The following is a 27,344-nucleotide window of genomic DNA, read 5'->3' on the forward strand; positions in this document are numbered from 1 at the left end:
AGGCCAGGCAAATGTGTTATTACTGAAGGGGAGCAGCAGCCTTTGCAGTAGATGCAGGGCAACAGTCTGGGTGACTGAGTGATCTGGCCTTGTAACATCAACCTAAAAACAGCCTTGCTGTTCTGGTACTGTCATTTTTCCCAGTGGCGTGCAGCTCTACTGTACGGTTAAATGTTGGTGGCATCCTCTTGGATACAGTATTCTGGAGGTAAAATAGTCCCCCTTTCAGATCTCTGGGTGGGGACTACTCAGGAAGATGTTGTTATCAGCAGAAACAAAACTGACATTCCTTGGATCAGAGTGTGTAATGTCAGATCCCTTAATTGAGCAGGTAGGTTAGAAAATTTGAAAAGGGAAATGAATATGTTAAAGTTAGATACAGTGGGCATTAGGAACAGCACTTCTGGTGAGGTGAATAAAGAGTTATAAATACAAGTCAAACAGGGGTAATGCAGAAGCAGGTTTGATAAGCAATAAGAAAATTGGAATGCAGGTAAGCTACTATGAGCAGCATAGTGAACACATTATTGTAGCCGAGATAGACATGAAGCCCATGTCCATCACAGTAGTACAAGTTTATATGCTAACTAGCTCAACAGCTGATGAAGAGACTGAAGAAATTTATGATAAGGTGAAAGAAGTTATTCAGATAGTTAAGAGAAATGAAAATTTAATAGTAATGAGAGATTTGAATTCAACAGTATGAAAAGGAAGAGAAGGAAATATAGTGGGTGATTATGGACTGGAAGAAAGGAATGAAAGAGGCAGCCACCTGGTAGACTCTTGCACAGAGCATCCCGAAGGAAAGTTGTATATGTGGAAGAGATCTGGAGACACCAGAAGGTTTCAAATTCATTGTATAACGTTAAGATGGAGATTTTGGGACCAGATTTTACATTGTAAGACGTTTGCAGGGACAGATGAGGACTCTGACCACAGTTAATTGATTATAAACTGCAGAAGAAAAGTGAAGAAATGGCAAAATGGTAGGAAATTAAGATGTGACCTGAATAAACTGAAAGAACAAGAGGTTGTGGTGAGTTTCTGTGGTAGCATTAGGGAACAATTGACAAGAACAGAGGAAAGGAATACAGTAGAAGAATAATGGGTAGCTTTAAGAGATGAATTAGTGAAGGCAGCAGAGAATCAAATAGGTAAAAAAAACGAGGCCTAATAGAAATACTCAGGTAACCAAAGAGATATTGAATTGAATTGATGAATGGAGAAAATATAAAAAAAACAGTAAATGAAGCAGGTGAAAGGGGATACAAATGTCTATAAAACAACACTGACAGGAAGTGCAAAATGGCTATGCTGGAATGGCTAGAGGACAAATGTAAGTATTTAAAAGCCCATATCACTAGGGGAAAAACAGATGCCACCTACAAGAAAACTGAAGCAGCCTCTGGAGAAAAGAGAACTACCTGTATGAATATCAAGAACTCAGGTGGAAAACCAGTCCTAAGCAAAGAAGGTAAAGTTGAAAGGAAGAAGGAGTAAACTGCGAGGGTTCATTTATATTTTAAGTTACCTTGTTGTGATCTTCAGCTCATAGTAGTCTGTGAACCCACCCAACTTGTTAAATATTCTTATCTGTAGAATAGCTTAATTTTTACTGAAAACCAGGACTTGGCAACTTCTATCTTTTAAGACTTTTATTGTGCCTTTAAATACAGCACTTATAGATAATAAGTATCTTGTTACAGGAGACCTTCTGGGCAATAAATAACAAGCAGTTTTTCAACACATACATATATACATTATTGATATAAACTTCTGGTGATTGGTAATCCTTGATAGCATGGTTGATGCAGAAGACTCTTTGCTGGCTTTGACAACTTTACCCATCAAGACTCCAAGCACATTTTCAACTCTCTTGGAACACCACGGTGACCATGAGGAATACCTCATGCAAATAATAAGATACACAAAACAGGAATTGTCCCCTAATAATTCTTCTTACATAAACTTTATATTTCGAATGATAATTCTGATAACAAGGCAGAATGATAATTCTGGATAACAAAAAATGCACATACTTCTATCAACAAAGCTTCTTCATTTATTTTCAAAATTAGTATGAGATTTCACTTCTACTCAACGCATTTATTTATTTCCAAACTTCAGCTGCAAAATATCTGGAAAATCTCATACCCTCAGAATATAGGGATCGATACAAGAGGTTGTACTTGTGGGCAATATTATAGAAATGGAATAGGATGTAGATGAAGATGAGATGGGACATATGATGCTGCTAGAAGAATTTGACAGAACACTGAAAGGTCAAAGTCAAAACAAGGCCCCGGAAGTAGATGAGATTCTGTTGCAACTACTGATAGTCTCGGGAGAACTGGCCATGACAGAACTCTTGCATCTGGTGAGCAAGATGTATGAAACAAGTGTAATACCTTCAGCCTTCAAGAAGAATATAATAATTCCAATTCCAAAGAAAGCATTTGCTGATAGGTGTGAATATTTCCGAACTATCAGTTTAACAAATTGTGGTTGCAAAATACTAACACAAATTCTTTACAGAAGACTGGAAAAACTGGTAGAAGCCAATCTCTGGGAAGATCAGTTTGGATTCTGGAGAAATGTAGAACGTGCAAGGCAACACCGACCCTACAACTTCTCTTAGAAGACAGTTCAAGAAAAGGCAAACCTACATTTATAGCAGACTTAAAATTATAACGAATACATCAAATGAAACATCAGCTAAAACAATTTTTCTTCATCACACAACACACATCAAGTCAACAGGCCAGTTGTTCCCAGTGGTTGGGTAAATGTCATTTAACCAATCACGTACTGCGTGATTGGGTAAATGTCATTTAACCAATCACGTACTGCGTGATGCCAGTGAGGTGTGCATCATATTGCTGCAAAATGAAGTTCTGTGGTTCAGCTTCTTCCAGTTATGGAAAGAACCATCGTTCTAGTGCATTAAAATAAGCAAAACTAGTTACAGCTGCTTCAACAAAAAAGAAAGGCCCATAAACTTTCTGCTGGGATATGGCATAAAAAACATTCAATTTAGGGGAGTCTCATTGCAACTGAATCATCGTGGGATTGGAGGGGGGGGGGGGGGGGTTGCTGACTACCATAAAGAAAGGATATTATGGAGTCTCACAGCCTGGGGGGACGGTTTCAGAATGAATTTTCACTCTGCAGCATAGTGTGCGCTCATTTCAAGTTTCAAGTCCTAGTCTGGCACATAGTTTCAATTTGGCAGGAATTTTAAATCAGTGCACACTAAGCTGCAGAGTAAAAATTTATTCTGGATACTCTATATTGTTCGACTGAAACAAGAGATGTGTATCCATTGTCATTTCAGCCTCACGACTGTGGAATGAAAAGAATGTTGTGAAGCCTCTAGTGTCCTGCTTTTCTGTGTTGTATGTGAATGTCACGACAGGCAGTATTGTATCCCAATCTCCCTGCTCATAATGTGGGTGGTAGGCAACTGTTATCCTGCTGCAATGCGAAATATCCTCTGATACTAGTCTCTAATGGAAAACTTTTTCATGATCACAGGGCATTACTTGGGGTGCTCTATTCATTAAAATGTTGTCTTCTACAAGAAACCTTCCAATTTCCACAGCTATGGCAGTTAGCACAGCTTTGGTGACAACAATGTGGGCAGACAGAGAAGACTACTATCCATTGATTCCCATTTGACGATTCCAGGAATCTGCCCAAGAGGTCAATTCCAATCTAGTGGACTGGTATATTGCAGGCAGAATTTTGGTATCATATGCCCCAAGGGTGATTGTGCACACACTTCTGTCACTCGCTTTCCTTGCAGTGGCTCACATAGTGTCTAACGGATTGATAGAGACCTAGCCTGAGAAACTTGTGTTATGGTTCAGTCTAGAGTCTTAACAAATCCCAGGTGACCAGATGTTGGAATATCATGCAAATACTTCAGGACAGCTGGCCATAGATCAGCTGGGATGATGAGCAACCATTATATCATAGTCCCTCTCAGAAAATGTTCTGTTTTTATAACTGCAATTTTTCTTTGGTTGGTTCGACATCCTTCAAGACTTCTACAGTTTTCATCAGTGCTGAATCTTCTGTCTGTTCAGCAGCAAAGCCGTTTAACAAAGCAATTACCGAGATTTCATCTACTGGTGTGATCTCGCAAAAATTCTTGGAAGACAGTCAGCATCCTCGTGTCTGCACCTGCTTTTCTATACCACTGTGATGTGGTACTCCTGAAGCCTTAGTGCCCATCTCACTAGTCGACCTGATGGATCCTACAGGCTAGTTAGCCAGAATAAAGAACAGTAGCCCATCACAACAGTGAACGGTTCGCCAAAAAAATATAGCCACACTTTTTTGATGCCTCAAATAGCGCATTCTTTCCAGATTGGACAATAGTTCATCTCAGACTCTGGAGCGCATTCTTTCCAGATTGGACAATAGTTCATCTCAGACTCTGGAAGTATAAGCTATCACCTTTTCAGCACTTTCCTAAATTTGCACTAGAACTGGATCTACCCCATAACTTCTACTGTCAGTCTGAAGTTCCATCAGTGCATTCTCATCATACAATGTTAGGACTAGAGATGATTTTAGCACATCATTCACAACAAGGATAGTTCTTCCTTGCACCTCATTCCAGGAAAATTTGGCCTGTGCCTTGATGCATAAGTCCTTCATGAATTGCTAGCAGTACAAGCACATTCCACTAAAACTTCTCAAAACACGAATTTGCCAAGGAGTTGAAAATCTGTGACTTATCTTATTTTCTCTGGGTTGGGATGGAATCCATTGCTATTAGCTATGTGCCCCAAGATTTTCATCTCTTGGGCACTGAAGAGGCACTTTTTCGTTTTTTGATGGAGGCTTGCAGCCTGATGATACTTTACCCAGTTGTCAGACAATTTGGATGTTCTTCAAATACCTTTGAAAAGTGAAATTGGCAATTTGACAGTAACTTCCTACACTTACCCATAGATGTAGCAGAACATGATTCTTCATCAGTGGAAGTGAGTGCATCTATCCTGAACTGGTAAGGCTGTTACTATGCACATAGCTTTTATGGCTGCTTGTGACTGTAGTAACCAAATAACATCTACATCTACATCTACATCTACATCCATACTCCGCAAGCCACCTGACGGTGTGTGGCGGAGGGTACCTTGAGTACCTCTATCGGTTCTCCCTTCTATTCCAGTCTCGTATAGTTTGTGGAAAGGATTGTCGGTATGCCTCTGTGTGGGCTCTAATCTCTCTGATTTTATCCTCATGGCCTCTTCATGAGATATACAGAGGAGGGAGCAATATACTGCTTGACTCTTTGGTGAAGGTATGTTCTCGAAACTTCAACAAAAGCCCGTACCAAGCTACTGAGCGTCTCTCCTGCAGAGTCTTCCACTGGAGTTTATCTATCATCTCCGTAACGCTTTCGCGAGTACTAAATGATCCTGTAATGAAGCGCACTGCTCCCTGTTGGATCTTTTCTATCTCTTCTATCAACCCTATCTGGTACGGATCCCACACTGCTGAGCAGTATTCAAGCAGTGGGTGAACAAGCACACTGTAACCTACTTCCCTTGTTTTTGGATTGGATTTCCTTAGGATTCTTCCAATGAATCTCTAACATACAAAGCTGATCCACATAGCACAAATATGGCTTTGCCCATAAATCTCTGAGCAATAACAAAAATACACCTCTTGTGACTCCACACAAAACAAGATAAAAGAATCATACAGAAGGTGTGAAAATAGTGATATACACAACAACTGATGTCAGTGGTACAAACTAAAAGAACATAGAGAGAGTGAGTCAGCACTGCTCCACACGTATACAAGTGCGAGTCACCAGTAGACAATGTGATGGAGACTGTGCCGTGTACATGCTTCCTACAGGCGGCTATAGTGGCTGGCTCGTGCTGATACAGTTGGCAGTTGATTTAAGTACATACACGTGGCACATTACATTCAGAGCACTCATATTCACATGCACTAGTAGCAGGATACAGCACACTTCTCCCTCATGAAAGGAGGGCACCCTGGTGATTGAGGAGATGCTGGTCGCCTGATGAGAGAAACATTCACCGGGTCCAAAGTGGCACCAGCCAGTGCCAATGGCGAGGGCGGGACAATGTACTGGGCAGACACCAGTGCATAGGGCCAGAATGCATGGAGACACACGCATGCTCGATGACAGTGGTACGTTGCTATGCACAACGACAGCAACAGGGAGGAGGGTGCCATTGTTATCCCTGCATCCCCATCTCGGGCAGGTCCTGTGGAGAGGAGATGGTGCTGGACCCACCGGCAATGACGGTTGAGGCGATGATGGTAAATGGGCTGGTAGAGGTGGCTTGACTGGACCAGCAGGCAGTGGCAACAGAACGGAGACCAGAGACAGACCAGCACTTGGCACCTTGAAGCTGTAACCCCAGGGCGCCACACGTGGAGGAGGCAGCCAATGGGATGGATGCGCCTCCACAGCAGGCGACGACGGGGTCAATGCAGGACGGTTGGGCTGTGGCGACAGGAGCCATGAACCGGTAACTTCCGGCAGAGAGGGGGGGGGCACCTGATCAAAGTGGCATACAACCAGCCCGTCAGCTGTATGGACGTCACAAAGACAGCGTCGCCAACACTGGCTGATATCCACCTGGGCCGGCAACCTAACCCTTGTGTTCATACCAGCGATCCTGGCATGAATTGGCTGAACGAACCCAACCATGGCAGGTGCATCGGAGGCTGCTGCATAAGGTGGACAACCATGTGTGGCTGTTGGCCATGGAGCTTAGCCAAACTCTGCTCCCTCATAGGCATGAAGCAACAGGTTCTCAGAAAGCGGAGAAGGGCGTCGTCCAGTAAAGAATCCACAATAAACTTTTTCATTTGGGATTTGAATGTACACACTAGCTGTTCCAACTTGCCATTTGACTGAGGGTGGAATGGGGAGCCATAACATGATCAATGCTGTGGTGGGAACAAGACAATTTAAGTATGTGAGAAATGAACTGGGGTCCATTATCGCAAACTAAGGTACAAGGCAATCCCTCAAAATCTCATGAATGGTGAACTTAGGTAATGTCAATGCACGCTAGAGAATGTAAGAAAACTGGGAAAATGCATCCACAATCAAGAGGCAAAAGGAATTCAAGAATGGACCCACAAAGTCTACATGAAAGTGTTTCCTTGGGTGGTGTGGAGGGAGTCAGGAGGACAGAGACACTGTGGGAGCTGCCAGTTGTCAGGCACACTGCTCACAAGCTGTGATAAAACAGATAATTTTGTCATCAATTCCTGGCCAAAAATTGTGCCTCTTAGCTAACAGTTTAGTGTGTGAAACTCCCCAATGGCCCTGGTGGAGAAGGTATAGAATCTTGCGCATAATGCGGCAGGAGTGACTACTCTGGAAGAGGTCTTCCGAGGACAACAATGAAACCCCATCAAAAACGGAGAAGTGATATTGTAACAAAAAATAGTTGCACATGGAGTCTGAAGCCTGATCTGGCAGTTTACTGGCCAGCCCTGTTGAACGCACCACAGCATCTGGCAGAGAATCGGGTCAGTCTCAATGGCAGCTCCCTTGTGCGATCTCATATTTGGGAAGCCCTCAACTATGGTTTCTGCTTCAGTTTCAAGATGGAAGCAAAGCAATTCTTCCCAATCAAAGTCTGGATCAAGACCCACAGGAAGGTGGGATAAGGTGTTCACTTTGGCCTGTTTAGACATGGGTCAAAACCAGATTTCATAATTATAGCAAGACAAGAACAGAGTGCAGCATTGTAAGTGATGTCCTGCCTTGTCAAGCAAGGAAGTGTGAGGATTTATAGTTAGTAATAAAGTGAAACCTGGAGCCATACAAAAAAACATGAATATTGTAAAGAGCATAGGTTATGGCAAGAGCCTTATTTTCCATCTGGAGTAATGCTGCTGAGCTGGAGTAACAGATTTAGAGGCGAAAGCAACAGGTAATTCAGAGTCATCAGCATATCAGGGCACTAGGACCATGCCGAGGCCATACTGTGTGGTATCAGTTGCCAAAACTATGTGCTGGTCCTGAGAGAAGGTAGCTAAACAAGGGGCCGAGAGTAGTTTGGATTTCAACATTTGAAAAGTGTGTTTGCAATCAGGGCTCCAGCAAACAAGGGATGCAATGGATGGGCCAATGTGGCCACCCCCAGCAGGAATTTAATGGTAGTAGGCTGTCTTCCTTAGGAAGGCCTGAAGCTCGTTCGTGGATGAGGAATGAGACATAATTTTAACAGTGGAGATGTGGTCCGTCAGAGGGGAACCCCCACCCCATGAGATCTCGAACACCAAATAAACAATAGAAGGTTGAAAAAACTGAGTTTTTGTGAGGTTACACCATAAGCCTGTAGACTGTAAGACATAAATCGAAGTGTGGAAATTTTTCAAGTGCCTGACTATGGAGGAGCCCATGACAACAATATCATACAGATAATTAATGCAACCCGGATCAGACCTAGTCAATTGCTCTAAAAATCATTGGAAAATAGCAGGGGCACTAGCCACACTAAAAGAAAGGAGAGCAACAGGAGTATTCAAAACAAGAATTCACTAAGACACTTCATCTACAGGAATCTGCAGATATGCTTCAACAAATTAATTTTAGAAAAATACTGGTCACCCGATATTTTTGCCAACAGTTCCTCCTGGGGGCAGAGAGGATATGTATCCATGATCAACTACGTGTTGACAGTAGTTGGGTTGGGTTGTTTGAGGGAAGAGACCAAACAATGAGGTCATCGGTCTCATCGGATTAGGAAAGGATGGGGAAGGAAGTTGGCAGTGCCCTTTCGAAGGAACCATCCCAGCATTTGACTGAAGTGATTTAGGGAAACCACAGAAAACCTAAATCAGGATGGCCGGTCGCGGGATTGAACCGTCGTCGTTGACAGTAGTACTGAAAGTGCCGAAGAGGTGAAGTTTCCTCAATGCCTCCCAAACTAAAACCACTGGAGACGACCATTCACTAGCCATAACAGTTTGCACCACCCCTAGACATTGAAGTATGTCTAATTCTGCTGTCACTTGATGTTTCAGTGTGACAGGAACAGGGCACGCATGACAAAAACAAGGCTGAGCCATGAATTTCAAAGGAAAAATTAGTAACACACCATATATCTGGACAAAAGGTGAACTGTGTCAGTGACAGAAAACCCAAATGCGTGAAATGCACCCATCCAAAACAATTTCTCAACACTGGCATCAGCAACCATCAAAAATGTAACGGAACGAACCACTGACTTGTACAAGGAAGATGCCATATATTGTCCCAACAGTGCAAGGTTCTGCTTGTTACAAAGGGCAGCTTCTGAGTGACCAGTGTCAACAGTGACAAGCCTAAACTCACATGGGTTTGAGAATTCAATAATGTCACTGCAGCACCTGTGTCGAACTGTAGCCAGAGCACTTGGTGAAAAAAACATAACTCGATAAACAACTAGGGAAAAGTCATAAGCATTGGAATTAACACAGTTTACATCCATGTCCATATCATCAGCAACCTTCGATAAATGACACACAGAGATGATGTGGACTTTCTTCTGAGAATCAATATGTGTAGCCCACCGATTGTTCATGCTGGACAAAGCAAAAAGGACAAGACAGAAATAGAGAACAGTGATGCTGGTGCTGTGGCAGTCATGGAACTTGAGCCAGCCTTGGTCTGCTTGGCGCTATGTCCGCATGTTTACCATTGCCAATGCCACTTCCTCATGCAAGCTATCTGTTGTCCTAGTGGGCACATCTTGTGACACGACTGCCACATCGCCCCATGCTTCAAAAGATTGTGCCACTCGCAAAACTTCTGCCGAAGGGCACAGAGTACAGCCTTCTGGTGCACCTCCTCATCTGGAGTTACACAGATAATTGTGTCATGCATGCAAGGTCTGCATAGAAGTCATTATGAGCATTAGTAATGAATGACACTTATGGCTAAGGCCGTGAAGTTCGACTGGCCCGGCTCTGCACGATTGGTTTGGTCATACATTCAACTCACGCTGCTACGACATGCATTCGTTAGCGATGGTAGCTGGACAATAAACAGCACATGTGATCAATAGTAAGAGCAGCCAGTTCTTGTAAAGAGGCAAGCTAACACAGTTCTTGATACACCTAAGGTGGAATAAAAAAAGAGGAAGAAGGCTTCACACAAATTCTAGTCTGTTACACTGAAAGCCAAAAAATGTTGTCTGGGTCTTTTTTGTAAGATTTCCAATCCTCATCTGAATCATCATGCAGAGGAAAAGTCGGTAGACAGACTAGTGGAACAATGCTCTGTCTGTTAATTGAGGCCGACAAAGTGGTCACTGCCAAAGTTCAGTCAGGCCCAGTAGCATTATATCCATAATGACTAAATCTGATGAAACCGCACTTAAAGACTGCATGTGCAGAAACCGTTTCAAACTCATTGCTGATCCTGTAGTAATCAAGTAATACATGAAATTGAGCCAAGTAAAACAAATATGGTTTTATTCTAAACCTCTGACTAATGGATGAAATAAATCTCTCATGACTCCACTTGTACCAAGACAAAAGAATCATACAGAAGGTGCGACATAAGCCATGCACAGAACAGCTGATGAGAGCAGTACAAAATAAAAGGACATAGCAAGGATGAGTCAGTGCTGCTCTGCGTCTATACAGGAGTGAGTATTTGGTAGACAGTACAGCAGAAACCATGCCATGTGCAAGCCTCCTACAGGCAGCGTCCAGAGGCTGGCCCCCGCTGATACAGTTGGTGGTTGATTTAAGTACACAGGCACAGTGGCGCTACACTCAGCACACACACACACACACACACACACACACACACACACACACACACACACACATTCACCAGTACCAGGATGAAGCAGTGACAATAAGTGATCCAAAATTCTCCATGACCACTTGCAATTCTTATGATCGTTACTGGTATGCAGTTCCTTCGCGAATCTGAGTGGTTTTTTGCAATTGACTAAAGCTTCACAGTTTAATTGAGCACCCAGATTGACAAGTGGAACTCATCTTGTTGATAACAGTGGGATAACATCATATTCAATAGCAAACAACCACCCAGACAAGGGCACAGCCAGGATTTTGTCAAAAGAGGGAGTGTTTCCAATTAAATGGACCTTAAAAAGGCTCATGTTTCTCATTTATTTTGAAAACACATTTATTTATTTTTAATTTTATGTACATAATCTGTGTTCAGGAGGTCTTCCTACTGCCAAGCAAAGATTCACTATTGCAGAACAGAAGATTCTTAATGTTGCGTGAATAACTTGCAATGTTACATGGATTCAAATCTCTTTTGACAATAGCTATCTTTCCCTTACCACAATCTTGTATTTAAATTTAAAACTTATCTGAAACCAAGTTAGAATTCCTTCAGCACATCAAAGCATCCGAAGTTCCTCAATTCAATTAAAAATTTTATTAAAGTATCTCTCATCTTATTAGAATTCTTCAATTTTCTACCCGACCAAGAACATTTTTAAAAATTATTGTTTAATAGTCAACTTGAAACTATAGCTACCAAATTTATGCATAAAACAAAAAGGAATATACAAATACTAGGAGCTGCACTTTTGGCATCTTAACAAGATTCATGCATTAATTTCAAATGGTTCAAATAGCTCTGAGCACTATGCAACTTAACTTCTAAGGTCATCAGTCGCCTAGAACTTAGAACTAATTAAACCTAACTAACCTAAGGACATCACACACCTCCATGCCCGAGGCAGGATTCAAACCTGCGACCATAGCGGTCGCTCGGTTCCAGACTGTAGCGCCCAGAACCGCACGGCCACTCCGGCCGGCTAATTTCAAATTGACCTCTTAAGTATAAAACCTCATAAATGAGTTTGTATTTTCTATGATAATATGGTTATACCATCTTTGATGATGATAACACATCTATGATGTACAACATCCTTTGTTGTTTATATGAAATTTATTTTCTTTTAGGTATGAATGAAATATAGAACGTGCTGTCATCACACACCCCCTCTGCTCTCCACTGACCCCTCCCTATTGATCCTATCGGAACTGGTTTTCATAACTGAGTACTGCTCAGGTGACCAGATTGGGCAATATCTTGCCATTTGGACTACTAACAACAGAATTTTGATCAATTTTTTTAAAGACATGAAAGCATCACTTTTCAGGTGTATTTTTGTTGATCAACACGATTTTTGGCTGACACAGGCAAATCCAAGTGTATTTTTATGCACTGATTTTAATTTTATATATTTGTAATGATTGCTGTCTTTTGAAATATCGCAATCCCTAAAGTTCTACCAGTCTCCAAAATAACACATCCAGTGCTAACATTACAGGTTAAAAATAGGTAATTAGGCTATTATAGCACTGCGTACACATATTTAACTTACCATAATACTAGAGGACAAATCCAAATCAGTTTTCCTCTTCTTTCTTGTTACTGACTTATCCATAATTAGAAACTATCATAACAGTACACAACACAAAATCAATAAATGGCAGCACTTACATTAAATTCAACTGCAAACAAGAACTGAAAAGATTAATAAAACAACTGACCTCAATTAAGGCCAACATTGTACAGTAGTCGGTCTTGGCTATAGTAGGGATGGGCAAAAGTCGACAGTGTTATAGATATAGTTTAAATTTAGATACAGTGTTATAGATATAGTTTCAATTTATTGATGGTCTTTTTGACTATCAACAGTGCATATTCCTTTTTTGTTGCATGTGTGAAAATCGAAATATCTTTCAATTTCACTACACGGAAGGAAGGAAGATTGGGTTTAATGTCCCGTTGACATCAAAATCATTAGAGACAGAGCACAAGCTCAGATTTGTCAAGGATGTGGAAGGAAATTGGCCATGCCCTTTCAAAGGAACCATTTGCCTGGAGTGATTTACAGAAATGACGGAAAACCTAAATCTGGATGGCCGGATGTGGGTTTGAACAGATCCTCTCAAATGTGGGTCCAGTATGCTAACGACTGTGCCACCTCAATCAGTTTCACTACATGGGAACTTGGTCATGTGTAATTTCATTTAGGTGATAGGAATGGGGCCCGGACCCTCCCCCACTGGCTATGTCCTTCGCCAGAGCAATCTTTGTTATGTACATTGGAATGGCTTCTTCAATCTGGAGCTCTGATCTTTTATAGTCTATGATGGCTGCAAGAAGTCCCATCCAAGAATAACATTATGACTACATTCTATTAAAATGACAAAACGAAGAGCTATGTTCTGCCTTTGGCAATTCAATAGTAGCTTCCTTTTTCTCTGTCGGCTGAGCATAGTATTTTCCATATGTAATCTTTAACACAATAGCTTTTGTATTACAAACAATAGTCTTTTTTAGCTGGAGATGATAAATATTTAACACTACAGAAAAAGAAGCCTCCAAGTCAACCAACACCCGGACTGGTTGGTTGTCAATGAAATTTCCTGACATCTTGGTCACTGTCACCTATGCAGGATATTTGTCTGTGGCGACATCACTTCCACAGATGGTTTCCCCGGTCAGTTTTTCTGTATTCAGTGGCTATGTGAGTGACTGGTATCTCTGTACAGTGATGGGGAATGGTTATGGCATGCTGGAGAACTAGCTTGTCGAGCATAGGGGGCTTCATCCCACAAGTTGACTGTAACTGCTTTCAGCTGACTGGAATGAGTAACACTACTGTGACATTTTTCGCCACAATAGTCAATGAATGCTGCAGTAGCATACAAGTTGTCCAGGGTGTCTAAGAGTGGAAACATACCAATGTGTTGTCATCAATTCTACAAATATCTGTTCTTCTGTGGGATGTAATACACGGCGGAGGGGTTGATTGTACCTACATTGTTCACATGCAGCACCGTCATTACATCAATACACCTCTTCTTCAACATTCTCTATTACCTCCTGACAGATGGGTATTGACATTCGTGGCTACTGTCTCTTGTGTAACGTGGTTCAACATTTCTGTCTGTTATACACTGCTGTATCTTCTTTCTTATTGCCTCATATATGTGACAGATGAGGTCTTGGTGGTCTTCCACAACGGTCATGGGGACAATATTTGGAAGTCAGTCATACCTCTTTCATCCAAATTTTTTTGTTGCTTTTGTCAATACATTGGAACTACTTGATGAATTCCTCTGTTACTGTGGCTTTACCACAAGAGCTTTTTACATGTCTTCTATGAGTTCTTTCATCAAATGTGAGATTTTTCAGCTTCTGTCCTATTCAAATTTACAGTGTGGCATAGGGCCAAAACTTTCTGTATATAAAATTGTCTCATTTCCCCATGATGCTGTACTCTGTTCTTCAACAGTTCATCTGCTAAAAGGACCTGCTGCTGATTGTCATCAAATGTTTTCTTCAGTTTTGTTCGGAATTTGTCCAAGTTATTGAGTTTCCAATCCTTTTCCTCGAACCACTGCTGGGCTGTGCTGATCAAGTGAAAGTACACATTTGTCAAGCACATCAAGTCATCTCACCCATTGTATTTGGTGACTGGGTAGGATGCCTTCTGCCATTTTGTCAGGTCATGATAGGCATCTCCAAAAACACTGACAGGTGCCTGATTTGCAGCTGACATGTTGCTGCTTTGTAATCCATTGGTCTCTTGAATATATGTACCTTAGAAACAATACAGTGCTTGTATTTTGGTTCTTGTCTGTGTAACCAATGGTTTTTATGTTGCCTAATTGGAGCCACGATGACGTAGACGTTTTGAAGCACCCAGCAGCTCCACAAAACAATGTCCTGTTGTAATCACAATCCAGTGCAAATCCAAATGCAAAGGTCATCAATGAAGTACAACACTTAGCACTGAAAACAAGTTTATTACAGATGTCAATGTTCAGACAGAACAGAACTGCCTCCTGGCCAGATAATGTTGCTATTTATACAAACATCAAATATTTAAGAATATCCAATAAATACAAACATACGAAATTTCTGGAACCTTTTAGAAATTATAAATACTAAATAAATCACATGGATGAAGTCTTGTTCAATTGGTATCAAATGTTTCTCTCTTAGATTCTTCCTTGTACTTTTCCACAGCATCCAGCAGTAAGGTGCTATCACTGAAGTATTCCATCATCCTTGGTATCTCCTCTCCACTTCCGGAATATTCTGGTGGAAATTCTGTCCATGTTCCTCACTAACTACCCCAGGCTGTCAGACAATACGCCCAAATGTGAAAACAGAAAGTTACATTTGAAACTCATGTTGCAGTCCAATGTTTTCAACTTTCTTGTTCACAATTTAACATAATCTGGATGTTTATTGTTTCATAGAAAATTGCCCATAACTTTTTTAAATGCGTTTCAAGCACTTTACTCTTTAGAAGTCATAGCAGCTTCAAATTTTCTTTCTCTAAAGAGCTCAGATTTGAGGACAAAGTTTCCTTCTGTAATTTCGGATTTTCAGACAGAGCTGGAACTTTGTCACTCAGATGTTTAAAACTATCACCATCTGGATCAAGAGTTTTCGATACTGTTTCATTACACCACGTTTTATTTGAAGAGGTGGCACAAGAATTTTCTTAGGATCCATTAGGCTACCCCATATTATGTTCTTATTACCTGGTGTTAAACTTTCTCTTTTGGGACATTGTCTTTGTTTCCAATTTTAGTCTCCTGTCTAGCTACCCCACTCACAAAAATAACATGAATTTTTGTGAATCCTTGTTGTTGCCCAAATATCATACAGATTACTTTAAAATATCTACATTATGACCAATGATGTTCAACATATTTTTCTCCAAAACATACTTCAAACTTCAGGCGGTAGAGCACTTGCCAGCGAAAAGCAAAGATCCCGAGTTTGAGTCTCAGTCCAGCACACAGTTTTAATCTGGCAGCAAGTTTCATACCAGCACACACTCACCTACATAGTGAAAATCACATTCTGGAAACATCCCCCAGCCGTGGCTAAGCCATGTCTCCACAATATCCTTTCTTCCAGGAGTGCTAGTTCCGCAATGTTCGCAGAAGAGCTTCTGTGAAGTTTGGAAGGTAGGAGATGAGGTATTGGCAGAACTGAAGCTGTGAGGATGGGTTGTGAGTCATGCTTGGGTAGCTCAGTCAGTAGAGCACTTGCCCACAAAAGGCAAAGGTCCTGAGTTTGAGTCTCACTCTGGCACACAGTTTTAATCTGCCAGGATATTTCATATCAGCACACACTCCGCTGCAGAGTGAAAAACTTATTCTAGAAAAGACATCAGTTTGCTTGACGATATTGTATCTGTACTGCTACAACTTTGCAAATGGGTAACCTCTTCTGAAGATGCAAAACAAAGACTGGGATTTAATGTTCCAACAATGAGAAGGTCATTAAAGCCAGAATACATGGTCAAAATTGAAAATGATATAGATATAAATAGTCTGTGTCATTATCAGGGGATGCATAACTGCATTTGCATTAAGTGATTTTAAAAAATAAATAAAAAATAAAAAACCTAACTCTGCATGATTATCCTGAATGCGAGTCTAGTGCCTTTGAAGAATCACGTTTTCTGCTACATGGGTTGGCTGGACATTAGGATAGTACAAACAAAAGGCAACAGGGAACACTATTATTGTCTGGGGAATGGTTTCATGGCATTCTCTGGGACCTTTAGTCCATATGGAATGCATTCCTGACCTGCTTACTATGACCATAGTAGTCACATTATTTTCATATTATGGTAGCCTCCTTTGGTGATGACAGGATCTTTTAGTATTATAATTCACCTTTTATGTGGCTGGAAATGTACGAAACATGGTAGAAAAACAAGACTAAAACTTCAAAGTCCCTAATATCAAGATCACTTGGATCTTAACTCAACTGAACATCTGTTGATCTATCTCAACACTCAACACTCTTTGAATAACTGTAGAAAGCACTGCAAGCATCTTGCGATCAGATATCAGTTGATCCAAATGTTTAAACTGGAAATAACATTTATTTTGAATACTAACAGACGTTCACAATAATGTGATTTAGTGAAGTATGTCATTCTGTGTGATCCCCTTTCTGGTTCAAAGAAGAAAGCAAGCTCAAAAGCCCAGTAGTAATCAATATTATTTCTGCACTTATCTGTTGCTCATAATTTACCTCTACGGTGAGTGACAGTTCATTCTTTCAGTCATTATTTCCACTGTACCTTTATTGGGGAAACAAGAAACATTAAAAAGTGAGAAATAAGTCTACTCAGACAACCGATTACAAACTAGCTGTGTGATGAAATAATAAGTTCAGTCTCAATACTAACATTTGACTTTGAACTTCTGAACATCAGTGTTGTGTGGTGCATCTTGACTTTGTGAGCTGGACAAGGAATCAATTTTTACTGGTGTGTATTCTCCAGAACTGCTGGTCAATGCCTGTTTTATCATTTCATTTGAGTCATCAGTTGGATGTATTAGTTTTATTAAAATGTCCATAGCTTTGTCCTTCACTGTCTCTGAAACAATATATCAGAATAGATAAGCAAAATTATCGGGTGCAATACACAGCATAAGTAGTATGTGATGCTTTCATTCACCTTCTTTTTCCTTGGCAGTGTACCCAAAACCTTCATATTTTCCCTTGGAGATAACAGAAGAACCAAGTCCTGTCAACTGTTTCTTCTTTGTAGAATCGGAAGTTGAAGTCATATGTTTCTCCTCATCCTCATTTATACGGTCAGCGTCAAATAAAATCTCTAGAAGCTCCTAAAGATGAAAAGTTCAGTAACTATGTTTAAATTATAATATAACAATAATCATGTTGAGGATAGAAGAAGACAATCTTGTTAGAAGTTGTCAAAATGTGAAAAAATGAAGATCTGGCAAATATGAAAAAGTACAGAGGGATCCTCAAAATCAAATTTAAATCTCTACTGTCAAAAAAATTACTAATTAAGGTGGAACAAATGCTTGATGCCAAACTCGCAAATTGTAAATCTGGTCCCCTCTCCAGCTGTGCCCCCGCATCCCAGCAATGGCTCTATATCTCAACCATGGGCAAGGGGAAAAAATCCAGAAAACTGTTTCATTATCATTAACATTTCATAAAAATTATACACAATAGACGTTATAAACTCTTAGTACAGAACAACATACTCAGCAGCAAACACTCACTTTCAAAAAGAACTATCAACTGAACATGTTATACTTACCTTGACATGATGTACTAGACTCACAAAATCAGAAATTATCACCACTGGGAATATTTTTCAACATAATTAAGGCATTTGATTGCATGAATCGCAACTTCCTCATGCAAAGATTACAAAATTATGGCAATGGAAGATCTTTGGTAGAACATAGATACTGGAAGGAGTAAAGGTAATAACTCGCCATACAACCGAGTAGCTGAGTTGTTGATAGGCACATGAACAAAATTTAAAACACTGCTGTGCTTTTGGGCGACATCCTTCTGGAGAGTTAACTACAGATGGTTCATATATTTACACAGCTACACTGTCCCAGCCAACTGAGTGAAGAGTTGTACCAGGTATCAGGTGAAATGGGTGAGGGGAGAAACAGCTGCAGGGGTAGGGAAGGCAGGCTGACAATTGGAAAGAAAAGCAGCGTGTGTGGTGTCACCGCCGGACACCACACTTGCTAGGTGGTAGCCTTTAAATTGGCCGCGGTCCGTTAGTATACGTCGGACCCGCGTGTCGCCACTGTCAGTGATTGCAGACTGAGTGCCGCCACACGGCAAGTCTAGAGACAGATCCTAGCACTTGCCCCAGTTGTACAGCCAACTTGCTAGCGAAGCTACATTGACAAATACGCTCTCATTTGCTGAGACGATAGTTAGCATAGCCTTCAGCTACGTCATTTGCTACGACCTAGCAAGGCGCCATAGCATTTGATAATTAATATTGTGAAGCCTGTACAGTAACGAGAGATGTTCTACAATTGTGGATTAAAGTTAAGTATTCTACCAGTTACTCTTGTTTTGCTAGTCTTATTTCTCTGACCTGTTCCAGACCTCACGCCAGCCTGCGTGAGCTTAATCGCGTGCCTTTCGGCTTCCTCCAAACTCCGTGAATTGGCTCCTGCCAAATCACAACAGCGTGCATGGGTACAGGAAATTAAAACCAGTTTGGTAACTCCGATACAGGCATGGGAGATGTGTGTGGTGCAAAATGACATGGAGAATTGGACAAGCAGGCAAGGGGTGGGATAAAACAAAGGAAGAGAGACAGGATGATGTAGAATGAGTGAGAAGAGGGAGGGCAAGGCATGGGGACAGGGTGAAAGTGGGTGTGGGACAGGGCCAAGAGGAGATTGAGGCCAGGAGGATTGCAGGATCGAAAGGTATTCTGTAAGCACAATTCCCATTTATGTAGTTCAGAGAAGCTAATAATGTGAAGGGGGATCCAGGTGGCAGAGATTGTGAAGCAGCTTCTGAGATGAGCATGTTGTGTTCAGCGAAGCGTTCTGTCACTGGGTGATCAACTTCTCTTGGCAACAATTTGGCAGTGGCCATTCGTTCGGGTGGACAGTTGATTGGTGGTCACACATACATATAACGCTGTGTAATAGCTGCAGCGGAGATAGTATAAAATATGACTGCTGTCACAGTTGGCAATGCCTCTGATGAGATAGGATACGCTTGTGCTGGGATTGGAATAGAAAGTGTTGGATGAGTGCACAGTGCCTAGCTTGGGAATATACACTATGTGGTCAAAAGTACCCGGACACCCTCAAAACATATGTTTTTCACATTAGGTGAATTGTGCTGACACCTACTGACAGGCACTCCATACCAGCGACCTCAGTAGTCATTAGACATCATGAGAGAGCAGAATGGGGCGCTCCACGGAACTCACAGACTTCGAACGCGGTCAGGTGATTGGATGTCACTTGTGTCCTACATCTGTACGTGAGATTTCCACACTCTTGAACATCCCTAGGTTCACTGTTTCCAATGTGATAGTGAAGTGGAAACTTGAGGGGACATGTACTGCACAAAAGCGTACAGATTGACCTCATCTGTTGACTGACAGAGACCACCAAAAGTTGAACAGGTTGTAATGTGTAATAGGAAGACATCTATCCAGACCATTCCACAGAAATATCAAATTGCGTCAAGATCCACTGCAAGTACTATGACACTTAGGCGGAGGCGAAAAAACTTGGAATTCATTGTCGAGTTGTTGCTCATAAGCCACACATCATGCTGGTAAATGCCAAACGATGCCTCGCTTGGTGTAAGGAGCATAAACATTGGATGACTGAACAGTGGACAAACGTGGTGTGCAGTGATGAATCACGGTACACAATGTGGTGATCCGATGGCAGGATGTGGGTATAGCGAATGCCCAGTGAATGTCATCTGCCAGCGCGTGTTGTGCCAACAGTAAAATTTAGAGGTGGTGGTGTTATGGTGTGGTCATGTTTTTCATGGAGGGGGCTTGCACCCCTTGTTGTTTTGCATGGCACTATCACAGCACATGCCTACACTGATGTTTTAAGCCCTTCTTGCTTCCCACTGTTGAAGAGCAATTCAGGGATGGTGACTGCACCTTTCAAACGATCAAGCACCTGTTCATAATGCACAGCCTGTAGCAGAGTGGTTACACAACAATAACATCCCTGTAATGGACTGGCCTGCACAGAATCCTGACCTCCCTATATAACACCTTCGGGATTCTTTTAGAACACCGAATTCATGACAGACCTCACCGGCTGACATCGATACCTCTCCTCAGTGCAGCACTCCATGAGGAATGGGCTACCACTACCCAAGAAACCTTCCAGCACCTAACTGAACGTGTGCCTGCAAGAGTGGAAGCTGTCACCAAGGCTAAGGGTGGGCCAACACAATACTGAATTCCAGCGTTATCGATGGAAGGCACCACAAACTTGTAAGCCATTTTCAGCCAGGTGTAAAGATACTTTTGATCACATAGTGCATGTAGTATAAGGATGGTCTAGGATATTTCCTATACTAGATGGGTGGTGGAATGCCACTTCGTAAGAGATGACAAGGATTGTGGGTAGGTTGTTCCTTATTTCTGGGCATGATGATAAGTAATCAAAGCCCTGACAAAGATTTGGTTAAGCTGTTCCACTCAGGTGTGACACTGACATAATGAGAGTGGTGCTCCTTTACATTTTGTTCATAGGCATGGCCAGAGGATTAGAGGCATGTGTGTTCATGGCACAGAAGATCTGTTTGTGGCTTATTATTATTATTATTATTATTAGAGATCCTTGGTAGAAAAACAGCATCAGATAATCAGATAAATCAATTATTTCAACAGAGTGAATAGAAAATCCAGAGATGAGAAGCTCAAAATATTAGCTGACAACTGCCGGAGTATTTACAGTAATGTCGCAGAGCTCATGTCTTCCCCAGAAATCAGTTGCCCCCCCCCCCCCCCCCCCCCACATCATATTCGTGACAGAGAGTGGGCTGAAACCCGAAGCAGAGAACAGAAAAATTATCAAAAACATGTGGATCGTATATTGGATAGGTGGATTAGATTCTCCACAAGGAGGAATGTCTACAGTGATGAACAAAGTTTTAAATCTAACAAGTTTCAAAATTAATCCAACTGCAAAGTAATATTGAAAACAATAAGCAGAACTGGAGGAAGTAGATTAATTATTGGATGTGTATAACAGCCACCAGATTCAATTGTACTGTCATTAAAAGATATTATTTATTTAGCTTACAGCACTAGGAATACAATAAAAAATACAAGATGAAGAGACATAAATACAAATCATACATTAAACTAACAGCTGTTAAAAGCTAATATCCATTCTTTTAATCCAATCAAGGCTTGATGGTGTAGCCATGAGCATGTTGTTTGGATCACCTGAGTAGGCTCTCAATTTATACTACTCAACAATGTGTACAGTATGGTCTGGTTTGGTGCTCCATAATCATAGGCTGGGCTGGAATGTTCACCCCATTTGTGCATGTTTTATGGACAAACTTCATTATGTATTGGGACAGAATTTATATCCTTCTGCTTGTGCCATATGAGTTCAAAGCCCTCAGACCCACATAGAGTGTCAATAAGATATTGCACTTTAGATGGAACATTTGCAGTCCAGGTTTCAAGTTATTTCTGTCAATGATGATGCTGCTATCAGCAAGCTCTTGGGCCAGTTACAGTCTGGAATGAAGTTGATTTGTTGTCAAGCCATTAATATCTTCATAGATGAAGTTGGAGATTATTAATTATTTGAGAATATTCTTTCAACAGAGCTTCTTGTCTTAACAGAGGAGGCAGTAGTAAGGATCAAACTGAGCCAAAGGCTGAGTAGTATTGTGGATTATAATCTATGCTATGAGGACAACTGGCGAGCCACTTGAATTTGCATGTGCAATGGCCTGATAGGCTAACTTCAATGCTAATTAATTCAGAAATGGCACAACATATTGAATTATTTTCTTAACAATTATTTCTCAGTACAACCACTCCACAACTACCTTACAAGCTATTCAGACTGTTTCTGACCACCCTCTATACGTAAAAAATGGATTTCAAAAATGTACTTTCAATATTATCAACTCGTCAAGAATTTTTGTTTTTGATGGAGTTAATAAGATTCTTAATTTATTTGGCAAAACATGATTTAATTGCGATTTGACTGTAAATGAAGTGCTGGCATTGCTTCCTGCATTTATTCTACTCCTTGAATTGCCCACACCCATCATCTGGTTGTGGTGGTGGTTAGTGTTTAACGTCCCGTCGACAACGAGGTCATTAGAGACGGAGCGCAAGCTCGGGTTAGGGAAGGATTGGGAAGGAAATCGGCCGTGCCCTTTCAAAGGAACCATCCCGGCATTTGCCTGAAACGATTTAGGGAAATCACGGAAAACCTAAATCAGGATGGCCGGAGACGGGATTGAACCGTCGTCCTCCCGAATGCGAGTCCAGTGTGCTAACCACTGCGCCACCTCGCTCGGTCCATCATCTGGTTATTAAATATCTTGATTTCCTGTCTGCTGTCATTTATTATTTGCCTTTCTCTTCTAATAACAAAGTATTCACATTTCTTAACTTATTTCCCACTCCATCTTTCAACTATTGCCCATACAATGTCTTTGTTCTTGGACCTGATACTTTGATTCATTTCGCAGTCCAGACCTTTTCTGATGTCTTATTGTTTCAATAATTGATTGCTTTCTTGGAAAAGTAGCTGTAAGGCTAATGGGAACGCATCTATAAATAAACTAAATATGAAATTCACATCTATCATTTTTGTTGGAAAATTATAAGACCACCAAGAAGTGCATATTTCTAATGATATACTAGTTTTCTGATGTCTGCCATTACATTATAACTAAAACAGTAATTCAACAAAATTTCCATACCTGTGCATTTTTCCGCACTGCTTCATAAGGTGAAGTTCCTAATAGTGGGTGGGGTGGTCCACTATATGACGTAGCCTCCTTGATGGAAGTGTCGTGATTCCTTAGATATTTCCGGAAAGTAATGTGTCCATTTCTGACTAGATGAGACATTATCTTAAGAACCTGAAATGATAAATACAAATACAACATATGACACTGACCCCCCCCCCCACCCCCCCTTCCAGTGAAAGTAGGCTTCAATCATAATGATACTCAAATACTGCACTAAGTACATAAGTGCACAAGTTAGTCTAAAACGCTTTTACTTAAATTACTAAATTAAAATGAATTATAATTTAAAATTATATGCAAATTACAACAAAGAACAACAGTAAGAATGATTGTCTATGTGTCATCATACACGCTCAGGCACATCTCCACACAGTGAAAGAAAAATACTAGTAGTCTCAACATAAATTATTGTTTCATGAAATGGAAATTAGCTATATAGTTTAGCGTAGTTATCTGTATGTTTCATGGAGCACAATTACAGCATCTTTTGGTGACATGGAATGAGTCAGTCTTTTTTAAATCATAATTCCCTTCTTCAGTGAAAATTATGGCATCATGTTGATCTGTTACAGGAATGTCTTAAGCTACCTCCTTGTCTTTATTCATTCAGTGATGTATACTTAACTATGTTCAGTCCCTCCCTCCCTTCCTTCCTCTCTTAACTCCCTCTGCCCTCCCCTTAAAAAACACACATCCAGAATTTTCTATGGACTAGAAGGAGACTTCAATTTCGTTACAAAACTGCAACATTATGAAACCGGTATGTGGTAAACATCAAAGTTGCATTGCATGCTCGCATATGCAAATGGTTAGTATTTCAGTGCAACTGGGCAAAGTAGGCAGGCAGAAGACCTTCTACATGGATGACATCGGAAGTCCACTGAGGCTTTTTGCAGATGATGCTGTGGTGTATCGAGAGGTTGTAACAATGGAAAATTGTACTGAAATGTAGGAGGATCTGCAGCGAATTGACGCATGGTGCAGGGAATGGCAATTCAATCTCAATGTAGACAAGTGTAATGTGCTGCGTATACATAGAAAGATAGAGCCCTTATCATTTAGCTACAAAATAGCAGGTCAGCAACTGGAAGCAGTTAATTCCATAAATTATCTGGGAGTACACATAAGAAGGGATTTAAAATGGAATGATCATATAAAGTTGATCGTCGGTAAAGCAGATGCCAGACTGAGATTCATTGGAAGAATCCTAAGGAAATGCAATCCGAAAACAAAGGAAGTATGTTACAGTACGCTTGTTCGCTCACTGCTTGAATACTGCTCAGCAGTGTGGGATCCGTACCAGATAGGGTTGATAGAAGAGAGAGAGAAGATCCAACGGAGAGCAGCGTGCTTCGTTACAGGATCATTTAGTAATCGCGAAAGCGTTACGGAGATGATAGATAAACTCCAGTGGAAGACTCTGCAGGAGAGACGCTCAGTAGCTCGGTACGGGCTTTTGTTAAACTTTTGAGAACATACCTTCACTGAAGAGTCAAGCAGTATATTGCTCCCTCCTACATATATCTCGCGAAGAGACCATGAGGATAAAATCAGAGAGATTAGAGCCCACACAGAAGCATACCGACAATCCTTCTATCCACGAACAATACGAGACTGGAATAGAAGGGAGAACCGATAGAGGTACTCAGGGTACCCTCCGCCACACACCGTCAGGTGGCTTGGAGAGTATGGATGTAGAAGTAGAAGTAGATGTAGATGTAGATGTACATTCTGTAACTCACAAAAAGATTACGCACCTGTCAACAGCCTGAATAACTACCTTCTGGAGTGCAGATCATTGCAAGACACCCAGGAAGAGAGTCAATGAGGTTCTGGAGGGTACGAATAGGAATATGGAGCCACGCAGACTCCAGTGACATGACCAGCTGCGCCAGTTTCCTCAGTTGATGAGACCAGCTGTGCCAGTTTCCTCAGTTGATGATCCACGGTGCAAACAGCTCAATCAAGGTGACCCCGAAGACTTTCGACAAGGTTTAACCCAGGGAGTTTGGTGTCCAGGAGAGTACAGTAAACTAATCCCGGTACTCTTAGAACCATTCGTGACACTCTGAACTGTGTGATGCACTGTATTATCCCACTGGTATATGCCATTATGCCGAGGAAAGAACAAACTGCATATAGGGGTGGACATAGTCCCCAAGAATAAGTACATCCTTATGTTGATCCAGTGTGCTTTCTAAACGATGAGATCATCCAGAAAATGTTACAAAAACATTCCCCAGACTACTCTCTCCTCTGGTCTGGATCCTTACAATGATTGTTGCAGAGTGTTTGCTTCCAGACAGCCATATGTCCAATGGAGTATTCAACATCATGCATGTGCAAAGAACATCTATCATCATTCAATGGACATCCAACTGCCATACTGGTGTGCAAATCCCAGCCTTTATTGTCGATGACAAGCAGTCATGGAGAAGTTTATTACTGAAATTTCGAAAGAGAAATTTCCAGCAAGAGTCGAACAACACATTACTTCATGTGACATACACATGAAATGGTGATCATGGTGGAGAAATTAAGAGATAATAAAGTGGCTTACCGACAATCATTCTTCCCACGCACCATTCACAAGTGGAACAAGGAAGGTGGGATCAGTTACCAGTACCAGAAAAACCCTTCCTCACACACCATTAGCTGGCTTGCGGAGTATGATGTAGATGTCAGCATGAGTTCATGAACTAGGCTCCTGCTGTGGGGGCCCACATGCAGCAATGTTCCCTGAACAGTCATTGAGGACACACTGTTGGTAGCCCCTTGCTTCACCTGGGAGGTCAGTTGCTTAACAGCTGCACGTTTATTCACACACACACACACACACACACACACACACACACACACACACACACACACACACACACACACCTGTTGTTCGCCTTGTCATCTATGACTTGCGATGCACCACCGTTGCCTTGGTGCCAGTTTGGGCTAGTGCCATTTAGCCATGCAAGGGAATACTTTAAACAGAGTGACACACAGAAAGTTTACAAATGTAGCTGTTTTGGAAAAGCTTCCACACTTGGCCCAAAAGACAATAATCATGCCCTTTTAGATGTCAGATAAGCTGCTCCATGTTTGAATTACCACAAGGACTGCGCTGTTTTCCGAGTCGTCCCTTCTGACGTGTTTTATATACCCTGCACTGCTAGCACTGCCGTCTGTGAGTGGTTACTGCACCCTCAACATATACAGCTCAAATGATAGCTGGACATGCCAAACCTGCTAACATTTTAAGCATTAAACTCACAGAGACTCATATTAAGCAATTTTAAACAAACAGAAATGGCCAGCTAGCACAGAAGTAGAAAGTAATGGCTTATGCCATTGTAGTGTGGGGTAGAGCGGTGTTGCACAATTTCAGCAAGACTAGAACAAAACCATTAACTTAACGTAACATGAGGCTTTATTTAATCACTACTTTTCCCAGCTAATGATCATTATTTTGTTAAAGAAATCTCCACCTGGGAACATGTAGCAATGTTGTCTGTCAAGCTGTGTAAATGGCACTAAGTTCATGGACAAAAGTGATCATATACAAGCAGCAAACAAGCTAAATGCAGGATAAGTAATCACAACTATACAAGAGTAATGATTTTTAGCAAATCTTCAGTGCTGCTGCATAATAATCTTATTACTAGTTGCAGATCATCTATTGAATTTACCGCTACTGTTATTTGAGGTGGCAACACTTTTCTTTAAGCAAAATGAACAGTTTTCTCACACAATACCAAACGCACACAACACTAATGTATTGTCTCCTGTCAAAATATTTCATAAAAGTTGCTACAAAATAACTAAGCTTCATACATCAGCAGAGAACAATTTTTATCACGTAAGATACTGTTTGCATAGACATAAGTTCACTATATTTAAAGATTATTCACAATCTAAGCAGAATTTATTATGTCTGAGTGGATTCTGGGCCACCAATACACAATTATTAGCAAAATAATGACCATCAAGATTTATGTCTGTACAAAAATTC

At 41.1% G+C, this 27,344-nt stretch overlaps 1 protein-coding gene across 3 annotated transcripts in view; it reads right to left on the reverse strand.

Moving 5' to 3' along the window:
- LOC126162016 (AP-4 complex accessory subunit Tepsin-like) overlaps positions 1 to 27,344 on the reverse strand; it is a 97,698-nt gene that overhangs the window by 31,635 nt on the left and 38,719 nt on the right. For all 3 annotated transcript variants that reach the window (XM_049918240.1, XM_049918239.1, XM_049918241.1), the window contains 3 exons: positions 23,291 to 23,452; positions 17,505 to 17,673; positions 17,232 to 17,423 (listed from right to left, as the gene is read on the reverse strand). In XM_049918240.1, coding sequence (XP_049774197.1) covers positions 17,232 to 17,423; positions 17,505 to 17,673; positions 23,291 to 23,452 — 523 coding nt within the window. The remainder of the gene's footprint in view (positions 1 to 17,231; positions 17,424 to 17,504; positions 17,674 to 23,290; positions 23,453 to 27,344) is intronic.

The sequence above is a fragment of the Schistocerca cancellata genome, chromosome 2 (genome assembly GCF_023864275.1).
Source record: "Schistocerca cancellata isolate TAMUIC-IGC-003103 chromosome 2, iqSchCanc2.1, whole genome shotgun sequence".
Lineage (NCBI taxonomy): Eukaryota > Metazoa > Arthropoda > Insecta > Orthoptera > Acrididae > Schistocerca > Schistocerca cancellata.